This window comes from Polypterus senegalus, chromosome 4 (assembly GCF_016835505.1).
Source record: "Polypterus senegalus isolate Bchr_013 chromosome 4, ASM1683550v1, whole genome shotgun sequence".
NCBI classification, from domain to species: Eukaryota; Metazoa; Chordata; class Cladistia; order Polypteriformes; family Polypteridae; genus Polypterus; species Polypterus senegalus.
In genome coordinates this window covers 7,625,473-7,644,393 of record NC_053157.1, presented here as the reverse complement: position 1 = coordinate 7,644,393, position 18,921 = coordinate 7,625,473, and the positions used below count along the sequence as shown (strand labels likewise).

Genomic DNA, 18,921 nt, shown 5'->3' with positions numbered 1-18,921 from the left:
TGAGGTCATTGATGTTAGGTAGAATGCCTAGAGGGGGCTGGCCAGGTGGTCTCGTGGCCCCCTGCAGATTTTATTTTTTCTCTCCAGCCATCTGGAGTTTTTTTTTTGTTTGTTTTCTGTCCTCCCTGGCCATCGGACCTCACTCTTATTCTATGTTAATTAGTGTTCTCTGATTTTAATTCTTACTTTGTCTTTTTTCTCTTTCTTCATCATGTAAAGCACTTTGAGCTACATTATTGGTATGAAAATGTGCTATAGAAATGTTCTTGTTGTTGTTGTTGTCATAAGGGCTTTAAATATCAAGTGGCACCTGACCACTTTAGTGCCCAGGTTCAGGACCACCACTGCCTTTTTTGTACGTTGCTATGCATTTAATAAATCTACAAAAAGAGAAATGATCATTTACTAAAACTGGATGTCCCCAATGGACAGAGCAGGTGCCTTCCACACAAATAAGAGGTTCCGTTTGAGCGACTTGTCCGAATGCGTCACCGAGTCCCCCGACTCCTGACACTGAAGCAGTTTGGACTCAGAAGGGAAAACGATGAAGGAGCCAACGATCCGATCATCGATGACACGACGGCCTTGGATCAAAAATCCCATAAAGTCTCGTGTGCTCCTCACCGTCACTGAAAAACACAAACGGAGAAGCGGTTGTGGTGTTAGTGCTGTGACACGCAGAGTTGAGATGACATCTGACTTGCATGTCTAACACTCAACATGTCACCCCGCCAGAAAAATATGAAAATATATTAAAGTACCGAACTGCAGGTTTGGTAAAGGAAAACACAAATGAGCTTACCTGCTGTGCTAAACACTCCAGTGTCTCCACTCCCAGCTCCTGAAGCCTTGTGAGGAAACCTCTGGAGGAGTCACCTGGACTAATGTGGCCTTAAACGGACCTGTCGAGGGGCTCTCCTGCTTGAAGAAGTTCATCTGTTCCTTCGTCCAGTGAATTTTCATAATATTAACTCATAATTACCATCAGTTTAATTAAAAAAATTGAAGCAATTTTGCCCCCAAAAAAATACCCCCTCCTCCTCCATTTTTGCTTGATTAACACAAGAATAGGTGAAAATTGAAGGATTTGGATTGAGGACAGCATCATTCGTCCAAAGAAATCTTTGTAAGAAAGTATCGTCTCAATAAATACTATTTCAAAAGAAGTCTACCTACGCTTTATCACTTCAGGTTTGACATTCAATGGGAATGACCTTCTCATCTTCTTAGGCTTTTCCAGCATTTATGGGAGCTGTGATGCTCAAGATAATGCAAGAAAACACCGGAACAACACATAAGACTAAATCGGAGCGTGTGAGTGCAGTGTCAGCTGTGAGAAATACTGAGACTCTGATTGGGTGTTAACAACAACCAGCCCCGCCCCAAACATCCAGCCACTTGCCTAACATTGAGCCCTGCCTTAAATATCCAACCACACGCCTAACATCCAGCTCTGTCCCCCCACCCTGCCTTAAATATCCAATCACATACCTAACACTCAGCCCCACCCCAAACATCCCACTGTATGCCTAACACTCAGCCCCGCCCCTAACATTCAACCACACGCCTAACATCCAGCCCTGCCTTAAATATCCAATTACATGCCTAACAACTAGCCCCATCCCAAATATCCAACCAGATGCCTAACATTTAGCCCTGCCTTAAATATCCAATCATATACCTAATACTCAGCCCCGCCCCAAACATCCAGCCACTTGCCTAACATTGAGCCCTGCCTTAAATATCCAATCACATGCCTAACAATTAGCCCCACCCCAAATATCCAACCACACGCCTAACAATTAGCCCCGCCTTAAATATCCAACCACATGCCTAACATCCAGCTACGGGAAGCATCTAGATGAGAATAACCACAGAGATATTCTTTAAATGCATCTTTTTGTCTTCTTTGTGAACTTTTCATTGTTTTTCACTGTTCTCTATTTGTGTTAATATTGTTGAGTTGATGTATTATCTTTAATTAAGTATTATTTGTTATCTTTCTTCTGTTACAGCTGTGTTATATGGGCTGGACACGGTGGCACGGGACACAGAGCTGGAGGTGGCAGAGTTCAAAGATGTGAAGATTTGCATTGGGTGTGACGAGGATGGACAGGATTAGAAATGAGGACATTAGAGGGTCAGCTCAAGTTGGACGGTTGGGAGACAAAGTCAGAGAGGCGAGATGGCGTTGGTTTGGACATGTGCAGAGGAGGGATGCTGGGGATATTGGGAGAAGGATGTTAAGGATAGAGCTGCCAGGGAAGAGGAGAAGAGGAAGGCCTAAGAGAAGGTTGATGGATGTGGTGAGGGAGGACATGTAGGTGATGGTGTGACAGAACAAGATGGAGAGGACAGAAAGATATGGAAGAAGATGATCCGCTGTGGCAACCCCTAATGGGAGCAGCCGAAAGAAGAAGAAGAAGAAGAAGGTCTGCAGTTGATTCCAAGTGTGGACTTTGCATGTGGAAGCTGTCACTGTGAACTCTCAATATGAGGTCCAAAGAGCTGTCCATGCAAGTAAAAACAGGCAGAGAAAACTTAAAAAAAAACCCATCAGAGAGATAACAGGAACACCAGGAGTGGTCAAGTCAACCATTTGGTAGATTCTTAAAGAGAAGGAACACATTGGTGAGCTCAGCAACACCAGAAGGCCTGGACAACCACAGAAGACAACTGTGCTGGACGATCGCAGAATTCTGTCCTTAGTGAAGAAGACCCCCTTCACGACATTTAGCCAAATCAAGACCCCTCTCTGGGAGGTCGACCTGTCAGTGTCAAAGTCTACAATCAAGAGAAGTCTTCATGAAAGTAAAGACAGAGGGTTCACCACAAAGTGCAAACCACTGGTACACCTCAAGCATAGGGAGGACAGATTAGACTTTACCAGAAAATGTTTATAGTTCTGCAACAGTTTTCTTTGGACAAATAAAACTAAGATCGGTGTGTACCAGAATCACAGAAAGAGAAGAGGATGGAGAAGAGAAGAAATGGCTCCTGATGCGATGAACAGCACGTCATCTGTGACACGTGGTGGAGGCCATGTTATGACCTGATCATGCGTGGCTGCCAATGGACATCGGTCACTGGTGTTTATTGATGATGTGACTGCTGACAGAAGTCGCAGGATGAATTGTGAAGTGTAGAGGGCGCTATACTGTCTGCTCAGAGTCAGACTAACGCTGCCAAACGGACAGGACGACACTTCACAGTGCAGAGGGACAACGAGCCAAAACATACTGGGACAGCAAACCAAGGGCTTTACAACTCAAACAAGTGGAATATTCACCAATGGCCGAGTCAATCAACTGACCTCAACGCAACTGGACATGCAGCTCACTTACTGAAGACAACACTGAAGGCAGAAAGTCCAACGAACAAGCGGCACCTGAAGACAGCGGGCAGTAAAGGCCTGGCAGAGCAGCACTTGGAGACGGCCGTGGGTTCAGACTTCAGGCAGTCACTGACTGGGAAGGACTTTCAATCAAATATTGACAACGATTATTATATTTATGATTATGTTAGTGTGTCCAAATACTTTTGAGCCCCTGAAAATAGGGGGACCAGGCATAAAAGTGGCCGTCATTCCTAAACAGCTCATAAAACCCTTTGAATTAAAACTGCAAGTCTACACTTCAATCACTTCGTCTTGATTGCTTTATTTGAAATCCATTGTGGTGGAGTACAGAGCCACATTTATGAAAATTGTGTCCCTGTCCAGATTAGAACATTAGAGCACTCTGGACGAGAACAGGCCATTCAGCCCAACAAAGCTCGCCAGTCCTGTCCTGTTATTTCTACCAAAAAAACATCAAGTCGAGTTTTGAAAGCCCCTGAAGTCTTACTGTCTACCACACTACTTGGCCTCTCATTCCAAGTGTCTCTCGTTCTTTGTGTAAAAATAAAACCTCCTCATGTTTGTACAAAATTCACCCTTCACAAGTTTCCAACTGTGTGCCCGTGTTCTTGATGAACTCATTTTAAAGTCACTGTCTCGATCCACTGAACTGATTCACTTCATAATTTTATACACTACAGTCAGGTCTCCTCTTCTTCTCCATTTTCTTAAACTGTAAAGGCTCAGTTCTTTTAATCTTTCCTCATAACCCTGAATCAGCCCAGTTGCTCCTCTCAGGACTTTCTCTTGTGCTGCTATGTCCTTTTTGTAGCCTGAAGACCAAAACTGCACAAAGGACTCCAGTTGAGGCCTCACCAGTGAGTTATAAAGGTTGAGCAGAACCTCCTGTGACTTGTACTCCACTCATCAAGGCGCTATATAACCTGACAGTCTGTTAGCCTTCTTAATGGCTTCTGAACACAGTCGGGAAGTCGATGGCTTAGAGTCCACTGTGACCCCTAAATCCTTCTCATGAGGTGGACTCTCGATTTTCCGACCCCCCATTGTGTATTTAAACCTCACATTTTTACTTCCTATGTGTAATTCTTTACATTTACTGACATTAAATTTCATCTGCCACAACTCTGCTCAAGCCTGTCTGCTGTCCAAGTCCTTCTGTGATGATATAACGGATTCCAAATTATCTGCTAATCCACCTATCTTGGTATCATCTGCTGACTTAACCAGCTTGTTACTTATAGTCCTATCTAAATACTTACTACAGGGTCATGGGGGTCTGCTGCAGCCAATCTCAGCCAACACAGGGTGAAGGGCAGGAAACAAACCCTGGGCGGGGCGCCAGCCCACCACAGTCCAATCTAAATCATTCATTTATATTAGAAATAGCAGCAGTGGCCCCAGCACTGCCCCCTGCTGGTCACCACTCTTAAAGTCAAACCATTCTGATGAGGTTCCTCACACCATCACCCTCTGCCGTGTCTGAGCCAGTTCTCCACCCATCTACACACCACACCCTGAACTCCCACTTCTTTTAGTTTGATGCCCACCCTCTCATGTGGCACCTCATCAGATGCTTTCTGAAAGTCCAGATAAATAACATCATCTGCTCCTCTCTGGTCGTATCCTTTTGTTGCCTCCTCATAGAATTCCAGCCTGTGAGTTAAACATGGCCTCCCTCGCCTGACCCCACACTGACTGCTCCTGATAACTCCTGTCCTTGCCAGGTGCTGCTCAATCTCATGGACCTAACTGTCTGTGTGAATTTGCACATAAATAAGGATATAAAACATAACCACCCATGTGGCACAGACAGATTTGGCCTGATTTGGTGAAAGGTTATTACTGAAGAAGACAAGCACTGATCTATCACACACAGCTGGCTTTCTTTTAAAAATGGCTGAATCTCACAAATTTGTTCACAACATGACATGTATAAACTATTCAACAATGTGTTTGTAATCACTAATTTTTAAGGCTTCTGTTTGCCAGCTGTACCCGTGCCCCGTTAACTCTAATGGAAAACGCCAGTGCAGCGAGGATATTTGCAAAATCGCTGGACTCTGGAACACAATTTGATGTTTCAAATGCATATATGTACCACGTGTGTGAAGAAATAACCCCGACTGGAAATTACCAAACTTATCTATGAAATATGACACCAAAATTCTCCTACTGGGAGTCAGTGGGTCTTCATATCACAAAGATCTGACAATCTGGATGTGTTAGACAAGGATAGATAAGATAATAGTAATAATACATTTTATTTATATAGTGCCTTTCCATTGCTCAAGAAGAGTTCAACTTACCAGTCACTGTCTGCCCTGGAAGGTAGGTGGTCCTGTCAGTGCGCAGCGTGATGGAGCTCTTGTGGGGGTTCTGGGGTCCGACCTGAATATGTCTCGGCTTCATATCAATACAGGCAGAGGGGTTTGCACCATGAGAGAAGCCAGAGGTGCAGGGCATGACACTGAAGGCAATGCCAGCCCACAATATGGCCATTGTGGTGGGCTTCATTTTCTGAGATACCTTAGAAAAACACAAAAACATAGCTTGGTCAGCCAGGCAGGCCACATCAGTGTAGTATGTTATTGATGAGGAGAAGCCCACTAATTGTGGGGCTTGTTGTGTAGCAAATGCACTACTTTTAACAAACACCCACACACTGAGATGCTAACAATCTGGCTGATGGCCTTAAAGCAATACTTCATTCCATAAAAGGATAAGTCTCTCTCTCTGAAAGGCTGTATGGTTGCTATGTCTCTGTCATTCCAACAGATGGCACATCACAAACATTAACACTGATTTCAAAAATCCCATACCAAATGGCATAAAACAGAGACATATGTATTGCATTTGTCATTCCAACAGATGACGCATCACAAACATTAACACTGATTTCAAAAATCCCATACCGAATGGCATAAAACAGAGACATATGTATTGCATTTCTCATTCCAACAGATGACGCATCACAAACATTAACACTGATTTTAAAAATCCCGTACCAAATGGCATAAAACAGAGACATGTGTATTGCATTTGTCATTCCAACATATGTAACATCAGAAACATTTGTAATAATGCATTTGTGCTACAAATGTTTCTGATGTACCATCTGTTGGAATGAAAAATGCAATACATTATATTACTACATGCATTACAGGACACTTTCCAATAGATGGTGCACAGCAAACATTAACACTGTTGATTACTTAGATCTCAACCCATCTTAGATGGATAGTAGAGCTAGTCCACCTTAATAAATGGCATTGTATTTGTGTGTCCATCTGCTTGCTGTCATTCCAACAGATGGGGCATTACAAACATTTGCAGTAACAAAATGTATTGCATTTGTCATTTCAAGCAGATGGTGCTTCACATACTTCTGTGGTAATGCATTTTATTACCACAAATGGGCCATCTGCTGGAATGAAAAATGCATTGCATTTTATTACTACATGCATTATGAAATACATTCCAACAGATGGTGCACTGCAAATGCTAACACTGAATAGGTCCAACGAAGAGTAACTGCTGAACATACAGAAATCATTTTATCCACCTTAATTAAAGGAAAAGAGTCTGTGTGTGTGTGTGTGTATCTGTGTACCTGTCTGGTTTATATTTAAAATAATACGTGTCCTTGATTGACTGACTCAATAGACATTCTTGGTTATTTGCAGCCAACTTAAGGAAATACATGTTCCACTAATTAATTAACGTCATGGCCCAAAAAAATCCAACTGCACCGAAAAGTTAAATTAACTCATGAAAAAGATATGAGAAACCCACAACAATGTGTCACATATAATAGTCAGAAAGTGCCATTTTGATGTCAGTCTACAGCGGAGGCAAAATAGCACGGATAGTATCAGGTCTGACTGCAAATCCCCTCTGTAAACTTCTTTTATCCTGACGTTAATTATGTTTCATTGACAAAAATATACGCAAAAGAACAACACTACATAAGTGATATCAAAAATAAAAAATATTAGTTCACTACTAAAAAAAGTATTGTTTTAAAAAATTGAAGATATTTAAACTGTTCAGTATTTACATTGGTTTATTATGTATTCAAATGTGCATTTATGTTACATTATTTTACTGTGCGGAAGAATGACAGCATTGTCTGATTCCCTTTGATTTTTAATTGCAATCTTCCATCCATCCATCCATCCACTTCCGCTTATCCGAAGTCGGGTCGCGGGGGCAGCAGCTTAAGTAGAGAGGCCCAGACTTCCTTCTGCCCACTTCATCCAGCTCTTCCGAGAGAATCCCAAGGCGTTTCCCAGGCCAGCCGGGACGAATAGTCCCTCCAGCGTGTCCTGGGTCTTCCCTGTGGTCTTCTCCCGGTTGGACGTGCCCGGAACACCTCACCAGGAGAGGCGTTCAGGTATCCTGATCAGATGCCCGAGCCACCTCATCTGACTCCTCTCGATGCGGAGGAGCAGCGGCTCTACTCTGAGCTCCTCCCGGGTGACTGAGCTTCTCACCCTATCTTTAAGGGAAAGCCCAGACACCCTGCGGAGGAAACTCATTTCAGCCGTTTGTATTCGCGATCTCGTTCTTTCGGTCACTACCCATAGCTCATGACCATAGGTGAGGGTAGGAGCGTAGATCGACTGGTAAATTGAGAGCTTTGCCTTACGGCTCAGCTCCTTTTTCACCACGACAGACCGATGCAGAGCCCGCATCACTGTGTACGCTGCACCGATCCGCCTGTCGATCTCACGCTCCATTCTTCCCTCACTCGTGAACAAGACCCCGAGATACTTGAACTCCTCCACTTGGGGCAGGATCTCTCCCCCAACCCTGAGAGGGCACTCCACCCTTTTCCGAATGAAGACCATGGTCTCGGATTTGGAGGTGCTGATTCTCATCCCAGCTGCTTCACACTCAGCTGCGAACCGATCCAGAGAGAGCTGAAGATCACGGCCTGACGAAGCAAACAGGACAACATCATCTGCAAAAAGCAGTGACCCAATCCTGAATCCACCAAACCGGACCCCTTCAACACCCTGGCTGCGCCTAGAAATTCTGTCCATAAAAGTTATGAACAGAATCAGTGACAAAGGGCAGCCCTGGCGGAGTCCAACTCTCACTGGAAACGGGCTCGACTTACTGCCGGCAATGCAAGCTCTGACACCGGTTGTACAGAGACCGAACAGCTCTTATCAGGGGGTCCGGTACCCCATACTCCCGGAGCACCCCCCACAGGATTCCCCAAGGGACACGGTCGAATGCCTTTTCCAAGTCCACAAAACACATGTAGACTGGTTGGGCAAACTCTCGTGCACACCCCAGGATTCTGCTAAGGGTGTAGAGCTGGTCCACTGTTCCGCGACCAGGACGAAAACCACACTGTTCCTCCTAAATCCGAGGTTCGACTATCCGACGGACCCTCCTCTCCAGGACCCCCGAATAGACTTTTCCAGGGAGGCTGAGGAGTGTGATCCCTCTGATGATTGCTTTTCTAGCGCTCCATTAATCTCCTGCGTTGTTTTGTATTAGATTGTAGCAACGAAACTTACATTTCCTACAATTCCCAGCAGCCCCGGTACTAGTTCACCATTGGGCAGCTTCACTGCCGCTGGGGTTACTGGGAATTAGGCGCTCTCTTTGAGAAGATGCCAAAAAAGACGCCGTGGGGATCGCGATCATCTGTGTATTTTCGTTTCTACGCGTTCACTACTCACGATTGGATTACAGTTTCATTCCGGATGTATGTGCTTGTTTGTTCCTGCGATTTCGTCCAAGCTTATAAAGGTGTTCGTCCGGCGGACGCTCTCAACTTCCACGGTTCTTCAAACACCACCTGAAACACGGTAGGGCAAAACTTTCACAACCGTTCACTTGACATCACAGTTTCATTCTCTTCATCATCCGCACCTATCGTAGTGGACCGTGTTGTGTTGATTTGGTTATCGTCTATTGCTGAGTGTTTTCGTTTGCTTTGGCAATGTATGAAAGGCAGGCATTGTATAGAATGCCGAAAATAGGACGGCAAAGTATGAAACGATTAATATGTCACATATTTCCTAGGCATTCAATGCAATGCCAAAAGACAAACTGGCAAAGTATAAAATACTCCCGCTAATGACGTTTCTAATGTCACGTGGCAACAAATAGGTTCATATTTTACTTTGTTTTCCTCAATAAGAAAGTCCTATACTTTATTTTGTATGTCTTTCATTTTCATATTGCCTACGTCTTTTCAATAAAAGCCTTTTTTTAATATTTTGCCTTAATAGCATTTGTCATTCGATATAATGCTTAGGTATTACATACAATGCCTAGGGAAAGTATGCATAATATTTAAATAATTCGGATATTTCATACTTTGCCCCAAAACGCCAGGCATTCTATACAATGCCTGCCTTTCATATATTGCCGGTAACATATTTTAGTGTCGCTGTGCGGGTGTGCCCGCGTGCCGGGTCAAGCCTGGATGTCTTCCTGGGGTCCCCGCAATAAAAGAAATAAATCGCCGTCTTCGGACAGTGAACATCTTAATATTCTAGCGACCGCTCCAAGTTCACACGTCTGACTTTAAAATCCTCAGTTCAGCTCCCAAGTATGTCACAAGTATTCTGTGAATTCCTCTGCTCTTTATAGGAACTATCATATAGCGCTGAGCAGACTCCTGTCAATCATGGAGAATCCACTGAACAGGATCATCTCCAGACAGAGGAGCAGCTTCAGCGACAGACTGCTGTCACCGTCCTGCTCCACTGACAGACTGAGGAGACCCCACACTATGTGACTCTTCAGTTCCACCCAGGGGGGTAAACGTTAACATTATACAAAGTTATTGTCTGTTATACCTGCATTGTTATCACTCTTTAATTTATTATTGTTTTTTATCAGTGCCGGAGTATGGGAATTTCCCCTTGGGATAATAAAGTATCTATCTATCTATCATATAGTGCCTTTCATATCTATCTATCTATCATATAGTGCCTTTCATATCTATCTATCTATCTATCTTATAGTGCCTTTCATATCTATCTATCTATCTATCTTATAGTGCCTTTCATATCTATCTATCTTATAGTGCCTTTCATATCTATCTATCTATCTATCTATCTATCTATCTATCTATCTATCTATCTATCTATCTATCTATCTATCTATCATATAGTGCCTTTCATATGTATCTATCTATCTATCTATCTATCTATCTATCTATCTATCTATCTATCTATCTATCTATCTATCATATAGTGCCTTTCATATCTATCTATCTATCTCTCGATAACTAGTTCAAAGCACAGCGACAAGTCAGGTGTTCAACCAGCTGAGGCAGGCACGTGTCATTCGTCAGATCTCGAGATTGGCTCCCTGTAGCAGCACGTGTTATGTTCAGATCTTTTGATGCACGGCTACAGTGTAGTCTATAAGGGTCCTCAGCTGTGTATATGGAGAGACTTGTGCGGTTCTGCGCTCCTTCTCACCTACTGAGGTCTGTTGTTGAACGGCGGCTGGTTATGCCATCTCTACATGGTACCAAGTCTCAATCCAGACTCTCTTTATCTGTAGCGCCTAACGGCTGGGATGAGCTGCCCACCTCCACTCGAACACCCGACTCCCTCAATGTGTTTAAGAAGCATTTGAAGACTCTTCTTGTTCTCTGAATTTCGGTCTAACTGATGATGGCTTCGATCATTTCTTGTAACGTAGGAAGTGTAACTCGCTTGCATTTGGTTTTCAGCACTTCATTTGTGATGAACAATTTTGTAACTTTTTCCTGTCACAATTGTCCCCACCGACTGATGTTCACTGAATTATGGTGGTCTCATTTGTAAGTTGCTTTGGCATCTGCTAAGCGGATAAATATAAAGTAAAACTGATTTCCCAACACCATGATTAGTGAGTATACCAGTCTGACCAGAAAAATCTCAGATGGCTCAAATCCTGATGTCACTGAGCTGAATTTATTAGAAATGAATACAAACAGAAGGCTTGAATGAATAAGTTAAGCTGCAACTTTTACTGTGCCCGTAGAAAGCATAAAAATGACAAATACACCAAAGTTGTACTTGAGCTCAAAAAAAAAAATAATGAATATATAAATATGGTAAAAACAAGCAAGACCTTCCCCCATAAAACCTTCTGGCTTTCTGCCTTGGATAACAATGAGCTGTTGCTGTCAACACAGGTTTGTAGGCAGGGCCGTCTTAACACAGTTGCCCAGGGGCCCCACGTTTTTTCTGATGCCCTGTGTATGTTTCTGTTTTGCTATCACAACGGGGGTCCCAGTGCTCTACTTTGCCAGCTGGGGCCTATGATGCTATTAAGATGGCCCTTTTTGTAGGTGGCAGTAAGATGAGGTCAGACCTGCTGGAATTGTGACACAGGTTTATATTTAAAGACCCTGATATTTGGATAGAGGAAAGGAACAGGCCTAATAAGCCATAACTCCTTCTTTGAAGTCACCAGCATTAAGAATGATTCATCAAAAAGACATTGGCAGAGAGGGAATCATTTCTGATGATGAGTCAGCCAGGATGTTGTCACTTATGTTCCTATTCTAGTAGTCCTCCTGTTTTGAAAGAGTTTGTATTCAAAATATTTCAAGATAAATATATCAGCATTAAATATAAAGCTACCCTTCCCTGACTGACTGACACACACACACACACTGTATGCATTGTGAAAAATCCCCTCCATCCCCTCCGGGAGGCGCTCTCTCTTAGAGCACTTTTAGCCACAGGCTCATTACACCACGGGGAGCTAAGAAGCATCCCAGGGGGTCTTTTCTGCCCACTGCTATCAAGCAATTCAGTGCTTTCATCAGAAGTACTCTTTAAGTTTATATTTTAAAGGTATATTGAAATATCTGAACAAAATTAATTTATCAATTGATTGATTGGCTGTATTACTTGTCCTGTGAGTTTGTAGCCTTGTTTTATGTTTCTGATACTGTAATCTCTCTCTCTCTCTCTGTCTAGATACATATACACCATGTGTATGTGTATCTCTATCTGTCTTTCTCTATCTTTATATCTCTGTCCATATTTATATTTATATAGATCTAGTATCTATCTATCAATCATATACAATACAATACAGTTTTATTTTTGCATAGCTCAAAATCACACAAGAAGTGCTGCAATGGGCTTTAACAGGCACAGCCTCTTGACAGCCCCCAGCCTTGACTCTCTAAGAAGACAAGAAAAAACTCCCAAAAAAAACCCTTGTAGGGAAAAATTAAATGGAAGAAACCTCAGGAAAGGTAGTTCAAAGAGAGACTCCTTTCCAGGTATGTTGGGCGTGCAGTGGGTGTCAGAAAGAAGGAAGTCAATACAATACACAGAACAGGACAAAGCCTCGATACAGTATAAAAATAAAAAAATTACAAGTATGGAGCAGAATTTAACAGGAGATGATATCCCATAATATGATTTGGATTTGTTCAGAGTTCTGGAGACCTCGGCCATCAAGCTGCCTCCCCCATTTGGCCATTCAACAGCTGAGTGAGTGCTGGGCCAGCCAATCTGATGAAAGGACCCCTCTACCCCACAATTACTGCGATCCTCCATCAGAGGTGACTTTACCTTAGTAAAGTGCCTTATCTATCTATCTATCTATCTATCTATCTATCTATCTATCTATCTATCTATCTATCTATCTATCTATCTATCTATCTATCTATCTATCTATCTATCTGTCATATAGTGCCTTATCTATCTATCTATCTATCTATCTATCTATCTAAATAGATAGATGTAGGTAGATAGATAGATAGATATACTTGTAGGTATAGGTATAGATTGACACACACACACACACACACACACACACACACATATATATATATATATAATGTGTGTGTCTACCTATACCTACACGTATATCTATCTATGAAAACGTTTTGGTCTTTTAAAATCACTTAAAATAACTGATTGATCTATATATCTATTTATATATTTATATCTTTCTATCTATCTATCTATCTATCTATCTATCTATCTATCTATCTATCGATAGATATAGATAAAGATATAACTATATAAAGATATAGATATAAATATATATATAAATAAATATATAGATCAATCAGTTATTTTAAGTGATTTTAAAAGACCAAAACGTTTTCATGTGAATAGATAAAAACAATACATTTTTATATAATGTTACATTTTTTTTTTGTTTAACATTTCATTCTGTCATAGAAATTTTATGTTGTCTAAAAATAATTACTTTTATAATCTATGTGTATCTATATTTCATAGTATATGTATGTTTAGATGCATACACACATGCATATATGAGGTGGGCAAAAGTAGGTTTACAGTTGTCTGCATGGAAAAAGTCATGCTTGATTGCACTCAAGCCCATTTTAATAATAATAATCATAAGAAGAAGACAAATAATTCAAATGAATAATACAATAATTAATAAATAATAATAAGATAATCAACCTTGTGTTTCACATATGGCTGTAATCTTACTTTTGCCCTCCCCTGTACACACACACACACACACACACACACACACACACATATATAATTTCTATATACACACACGCGCGCACACAGACAGTGGGTAGACCCGTCATATCTACAGATATAATCTTTCTTCAGTTATTCATTTTTCAGTTGTCCTAAATGACAGACTTGAATGTGCTGCAGTGCGTCTCCTTTTAAAGACCCTATTTAGAGGGTCCCCCATTTTCTCCCTCAAGAAGCTTCAAAGCCAAGCCACTGAACTTTTCAGAAAGGCCCCCTTCACTTGTCTCAGTTATGATTTTCTTGGATGCTGACACCCCCGTAAGCCCTCTATTAATCAAATTGCATGCTCTTACCTTCATGTTCATTTGCCTTTGATTTGGCGTCTGTGGCTGCCACATGTGAAGCGTTTCTAAAATGTGGAGCACATCCTGGAGTCGCCTTGGCCCCGCTCTCTAATAGGATGCACAGCAGCTGTTGCTGAATACCTCGAGGAACTTTCTGACATCTCATCCTCTTTCTTTAATCGCATTACCCCCTATCCCTGTCCCCCATAACGCAGCTCCCACAGCCTGTGTCGCTGCCAAGTAAATAGTGCTGAAGCCCCTTGTTTCTCTAAAAGATCATCTGGGGACACTTCATCCTGCATCAGCTGGAGGGCCCTATTGTTCTTTCTCATGCGCTGTGAAAGATTTCCTGAACAAAGCCTTTCTGATGCATGGAGTCCACCGGAGTTAGAAATTCACTCGCAAGGCGGCACGTCAAGCCAGCAGATGAATATCAATGTTGCAAGTCCAGGAAAAATCAACAAGTAGGTTGGCTTTTCTGCCTTATTGCCCAGTAACAGGAATCTGAGGGCAGCGGTCATGTCAGCAGCCTATTGACCCCAATAGTCTCGAGTCACCTAAGCAGGACGGCTTCAAAAGCTCAAGAACTTAAAATAAAACAAACAACTGAGGGACTCTTGAAATGGAAAGGAAAAAAAAAACAGAAGCCCCTTTACCCCAAGTCAGCCACCGATCTCTGCTGGTCCTTCACTGGGCTCTTCTGCCTCTTTTCTGGCTCGGATTCTGATTGATGGACGGATTTTTGGGCAGTGTCTGGAATGACGTGATGCAGCTTTGTTTGAAACCCGTTTTAATTTTCGCAAGATAAAACGGGTCAGAGTATTGTGGTACACTGTACTTCTTCTTCTCTTTCTTTCAGCTGCTCCCGTTAGGGGTTGCCACAGCAGATCATCTTCTTCCATGTCTTTCTGTCCTCATCATCTTGTTCTGTCACACCCATCACCTTCATGTCCTCTCTCACCACATCCATAAACCTTCTCTTAGGCCTTCCTCTTCCCTGGCAGCTCTATCCTTAGCACCCTTCTCCCAATATACCCAGCATTTCTCCTCTGCACATGTCCAAACCAACGCCATCTCGCCTCTCTGACTTTGTCTCCACATCGTCCAACTTGAGCTGACCCTCTAATGTCCTCATTTCTGATCCTGTCCATCCTCGTCACACCCAATGCAGATCTTCAAATCTTTAACTCTGCCACCTCCAGCTCTGTCCCCTGTGCCACCGTCTCCAGCCCATATAACACAGCTGGTCTCACTACCGTCTTGTTGACCTTCCCTGTCACTCTTGCTGATATCCGTCTGTCACAAATCACTCCTGTCATTCTTCTCCATCCTGCCTGCATTCTCCTCTTCACCTCTCTTCCACAGTTTTTGGTACACTATACAATATACTGTAAAAGTCACATTCTGCAATGTATTAAAGGAATATTCCATCCAAAAATTATGTATTTTTACATGTAGTGTTGGCAGAGAAAAAAATCCCATATTTTCCTGAAGAATGGGGGAAAAAGTTTCCAATAAACCAGGGAGTTTATGGTAACAAATGGTAGTCAACAACAAACATATCATAAATATCCATGAAGGGGAAAAAAAAGAAAAAGTCACACCTGTGTCACATAACCCACGGGTCAAGTCGTCCAGTCTTATGCTCACAATATCCTAAACATGTGCATTTTTACTACAGTATTGTTTTATAAAGCACCTCCTGAAAACTCTCACAAGAGAAAATGGAAGGCAAATCTGAAGATGGCAGTTCACAGACACTTCCCATCCAATCTAACAGAGCTTGAGAGCATCGGAGGAGAAGAAGAACGGGATAAATTGCCCAAATTCAGGTGTGCCAAGCTTATAGAGACTTACCCAGGAAGACTCCACACTTAATACTCTGTATTAAGTACTGAATTAAGGGTCTGAATACTTCTAAGGAGCAAGAGATTTCAGTTTTTGATTACTAAATTTGCTAACTTAGTGAAAATGTTTTCAGAAGTCCTTATAGATTGAATGTAGATTGATGGGCAACACTGGCAAATTTAAAATTCAATCTAGAGCATCATAAAGTAGGCAGAAAGTGAAAAGGGGCTCAATACTTTCTGATTCTTCTGTATATTAGTATAAATGTTCAAAACACACTTCACTGGCAACATAAACAATCAATTGGCCCATTGGAGCTGGGACTAAAATGACAACCACACCCTGTGCCACAAAGAGATTGCCATCTTTGATTTGTAAATTCCTACAGCGCCCTGTAAGTGCCAGCCAGTCCACAGTAGTTTGTCTCGACCATCTTTAGCATAGGGTTGATGTTACACAGCTAAAGGGTGAGATTAGGTTTGTGCCACACTGCACAAAAGACTTTGTACATGAAGGGGCCAGTTGGGCACAGCCTCACCAAATGTTGTGCAAAATAAGTCATAATTTACCTTCCTAATTTAAATTATTATTGACAAGTTTAGGACAACCTGCATTATTGTCTTTTTAAGCAGTTGTTCTCTGATTTTATGTCATATGCTCAATGGTAATTACTTATCTCAAGTAGATAAATCTTGCTTCTTGTCTTTGACATTCTTTCTGCATGCTGGGTGCTGCCGGCCTGGTTTATGCCCGAGGGGTCAACTAATTGGCCCTGCAGTGTTCTCCATACCCTCTGCTGTCTGTGTGCAGTTCAACCTTAATGTTTCCAGTTCAGTAATGAGGCTTGAGAGTTGTTGGCCATATTAAAATAAGGACCATCCTTTTTTTTCTTTCTTTCTCTCTCATTTTTTTTCTCTATCTGTTTCTTTCTTTTTTAATTGCGCAGTTTCAATTCCAGTTGAAGCTTTTCCCAGTTAAGGTCACGCAGTACATGCCATTTACTTCCTTTAAGGTATCTGTATTAACCTGAGGGGGGAAAAAAAGGAGATCAATATTAGGAATGCATCTTTAATAACCTAATATATGGGGCTGGGCAGCATCTTCATCCACCACTGAGGAGAATCACCTGATGGTGCTAACTTGGAAAATAAGCAAGCTTACATGTGTTCCTTCCATTTTCTGGAAAAGAAGCAAAAGGAATGTGGAAAGAATATACTATATATACTCAGCAAAAAAAGAAACGTCCCTTTTTCAGGACTGTGTATTTCAACAATAATGTTTTAAAAATCCAAATAACTTTACAGATCTTCATTGTAAAGGGTTTAAACAATGTTTTCCATGCATGTTCAATTAACCCTAATCAATTAATTAACATGCACCTGTGGAATGGTCGTTAAGACCTTAACAGCTTACAGAAAGTAGGCATTTAAGGTCACAGTTCTAAAAACGCAGGACACTAAAGAGACTTGTCTACCGACTGTGAAAAACACCCAAAGAAAGATGCCCAGGGTCCCTGCTCATCTGCGTGAACGTGCATTAGGCATGCTGCAGGGAGGCATGAGGACTGCTGAATAAATTGTCATGTCCGCACTGTGAGACGTCTAAGACAGCGCTACAGGGAGACAGGAAGGACAGCTGATCATCCTCGCAGTGGAAGACCACGTGTAACAACACCTGCACAGGATTGATACATCCGAATATCACACCTGCGTGACAGGTACAGGATGGCCACAACAACTGCCCGAGTCACACCAGGAACACACAATCCCTCCATCAGTGCTCAGACTGTCCGTAATAGGCTGAGAGAGGCTGGACTGAGGGCTTGTAGGCCTGTTGTAAGGCAGGTCCTTACCAGACATCACCAGCAACAACGCCGCCTATGGGCACAAACCCACCTTCGCTGGACCAGACAGGAGTGGCAAAAAGTGCTCTTCACTGATGAGTCATGGTTTTGTCTCACCAGGGGTGATGGACGGATTCGTGTTTATCGTCGAAGGAATTGAGCACGCCTGGGACCTGTTGGATCGCAGGGTGAGGGCTAGGGCCATTCCCCCCAGAAATGTCCAGGAACTTGCAGGTGCCTTGGTGGAAGAGTTTGGTAACATCTCACAGCAAGAACTGACAAATCTGGTCCAGTCCATGAGGAGGAGATGCACTGCAGTACTTCAAGCAGCTGGTGGCCACACCACATACTGACTGGTACTTTTGATTTTGAGCCTCCCTTCATTCAGGGACACATTATGAAACATTTTTAGTTTATGTCTTATGGTGTTAACTCTTTTAGTGTTCATACAAAAATTTACACATTAAGTTTACTGAAAGTAAAAACAGTTGAAAGTCAGAGGACGTTTCTTTTTTTTGCTGAGTATATATATATATATATATATATATATTCAGTTGTTTGCTGGCCTCAAGCTGAGCAGCAAACCCCTGGCCACACGAGAGATTGTGTTGCTACCAGACCACCCCAGATACGTACTGTCAGTTTGAGTCGTGCTGTGTGTGTTGTCTACATGTTCTGTCCGTGTCATTGTGGATTTTCCTAATCAAATCTGTTTGAATCTGGAGCTGCAGTTTTACTTTATGAAGTTCAGAGCCAGGAGATTTACTGAGCAGCGTATTGTCATGAGGTCCTCACTTTGTGTTTAAAATCTCTATGGCTGCATTTAGCAAGATGGTGACATGTCGGTGGGTATGAAGATGATCTGGTGACATTGTGACACCCACTTCAAGTATCTCATTGTTTGACTGACTTCTTGTGACGTCAACAGGACATGAACTTGCATGTTTCACTTCTCATCGGCAAAAGAGGTTCATTCCTGGTTAAGTGAGGTAAGTTAGACACATCTGCACACACGCAGGAACACCCAGCTATGGCACCATCAGGATTTCCATGTCATAAACCCCACTGCAGCGG

At 42.3% G+C, this 18,921-nt stretch overlaps 1 protein-coding gene across 2 annotated transcripts in view; it reads right to left on the bottom strand.

The window, feature by feature from the left end:
* LOC120527121 (reelin domain-containing protein 1-like) overlaps nt 1-14,307 on the bottom strand; it is a 35,647-nt gene extending 21,340 nt beyond the window's left edge. The window contains exons 1-3 of one of the 2 annotated variants that reach the window (XM_039750213.1): nt 14,166-14,307; nt 5,665-5,884; nt 407-629 (exon numbers count right to left, since the gene is read on the bottom strand). In XM_039750213.1, the coding sequence (XP_039606147.1) occupies nt 407-629; nt 5,665-5,884; nt 14,166-14,210 (488 nt within the window). In that variant the 5' untranslated portion in view covers nt 14,211-14,307. Of the gene's footprint in view, nt 1-406; nt 630-5,664; nt 5,885-9,054; nt 9,185-14,165 lie in introns of those variants that run through there. The other variant, XM_039750214.1, reaches the window with a different exon arrangement.
* Nucleotides 14,308-18,921: the final 4,614 nt, after the last annotated feature.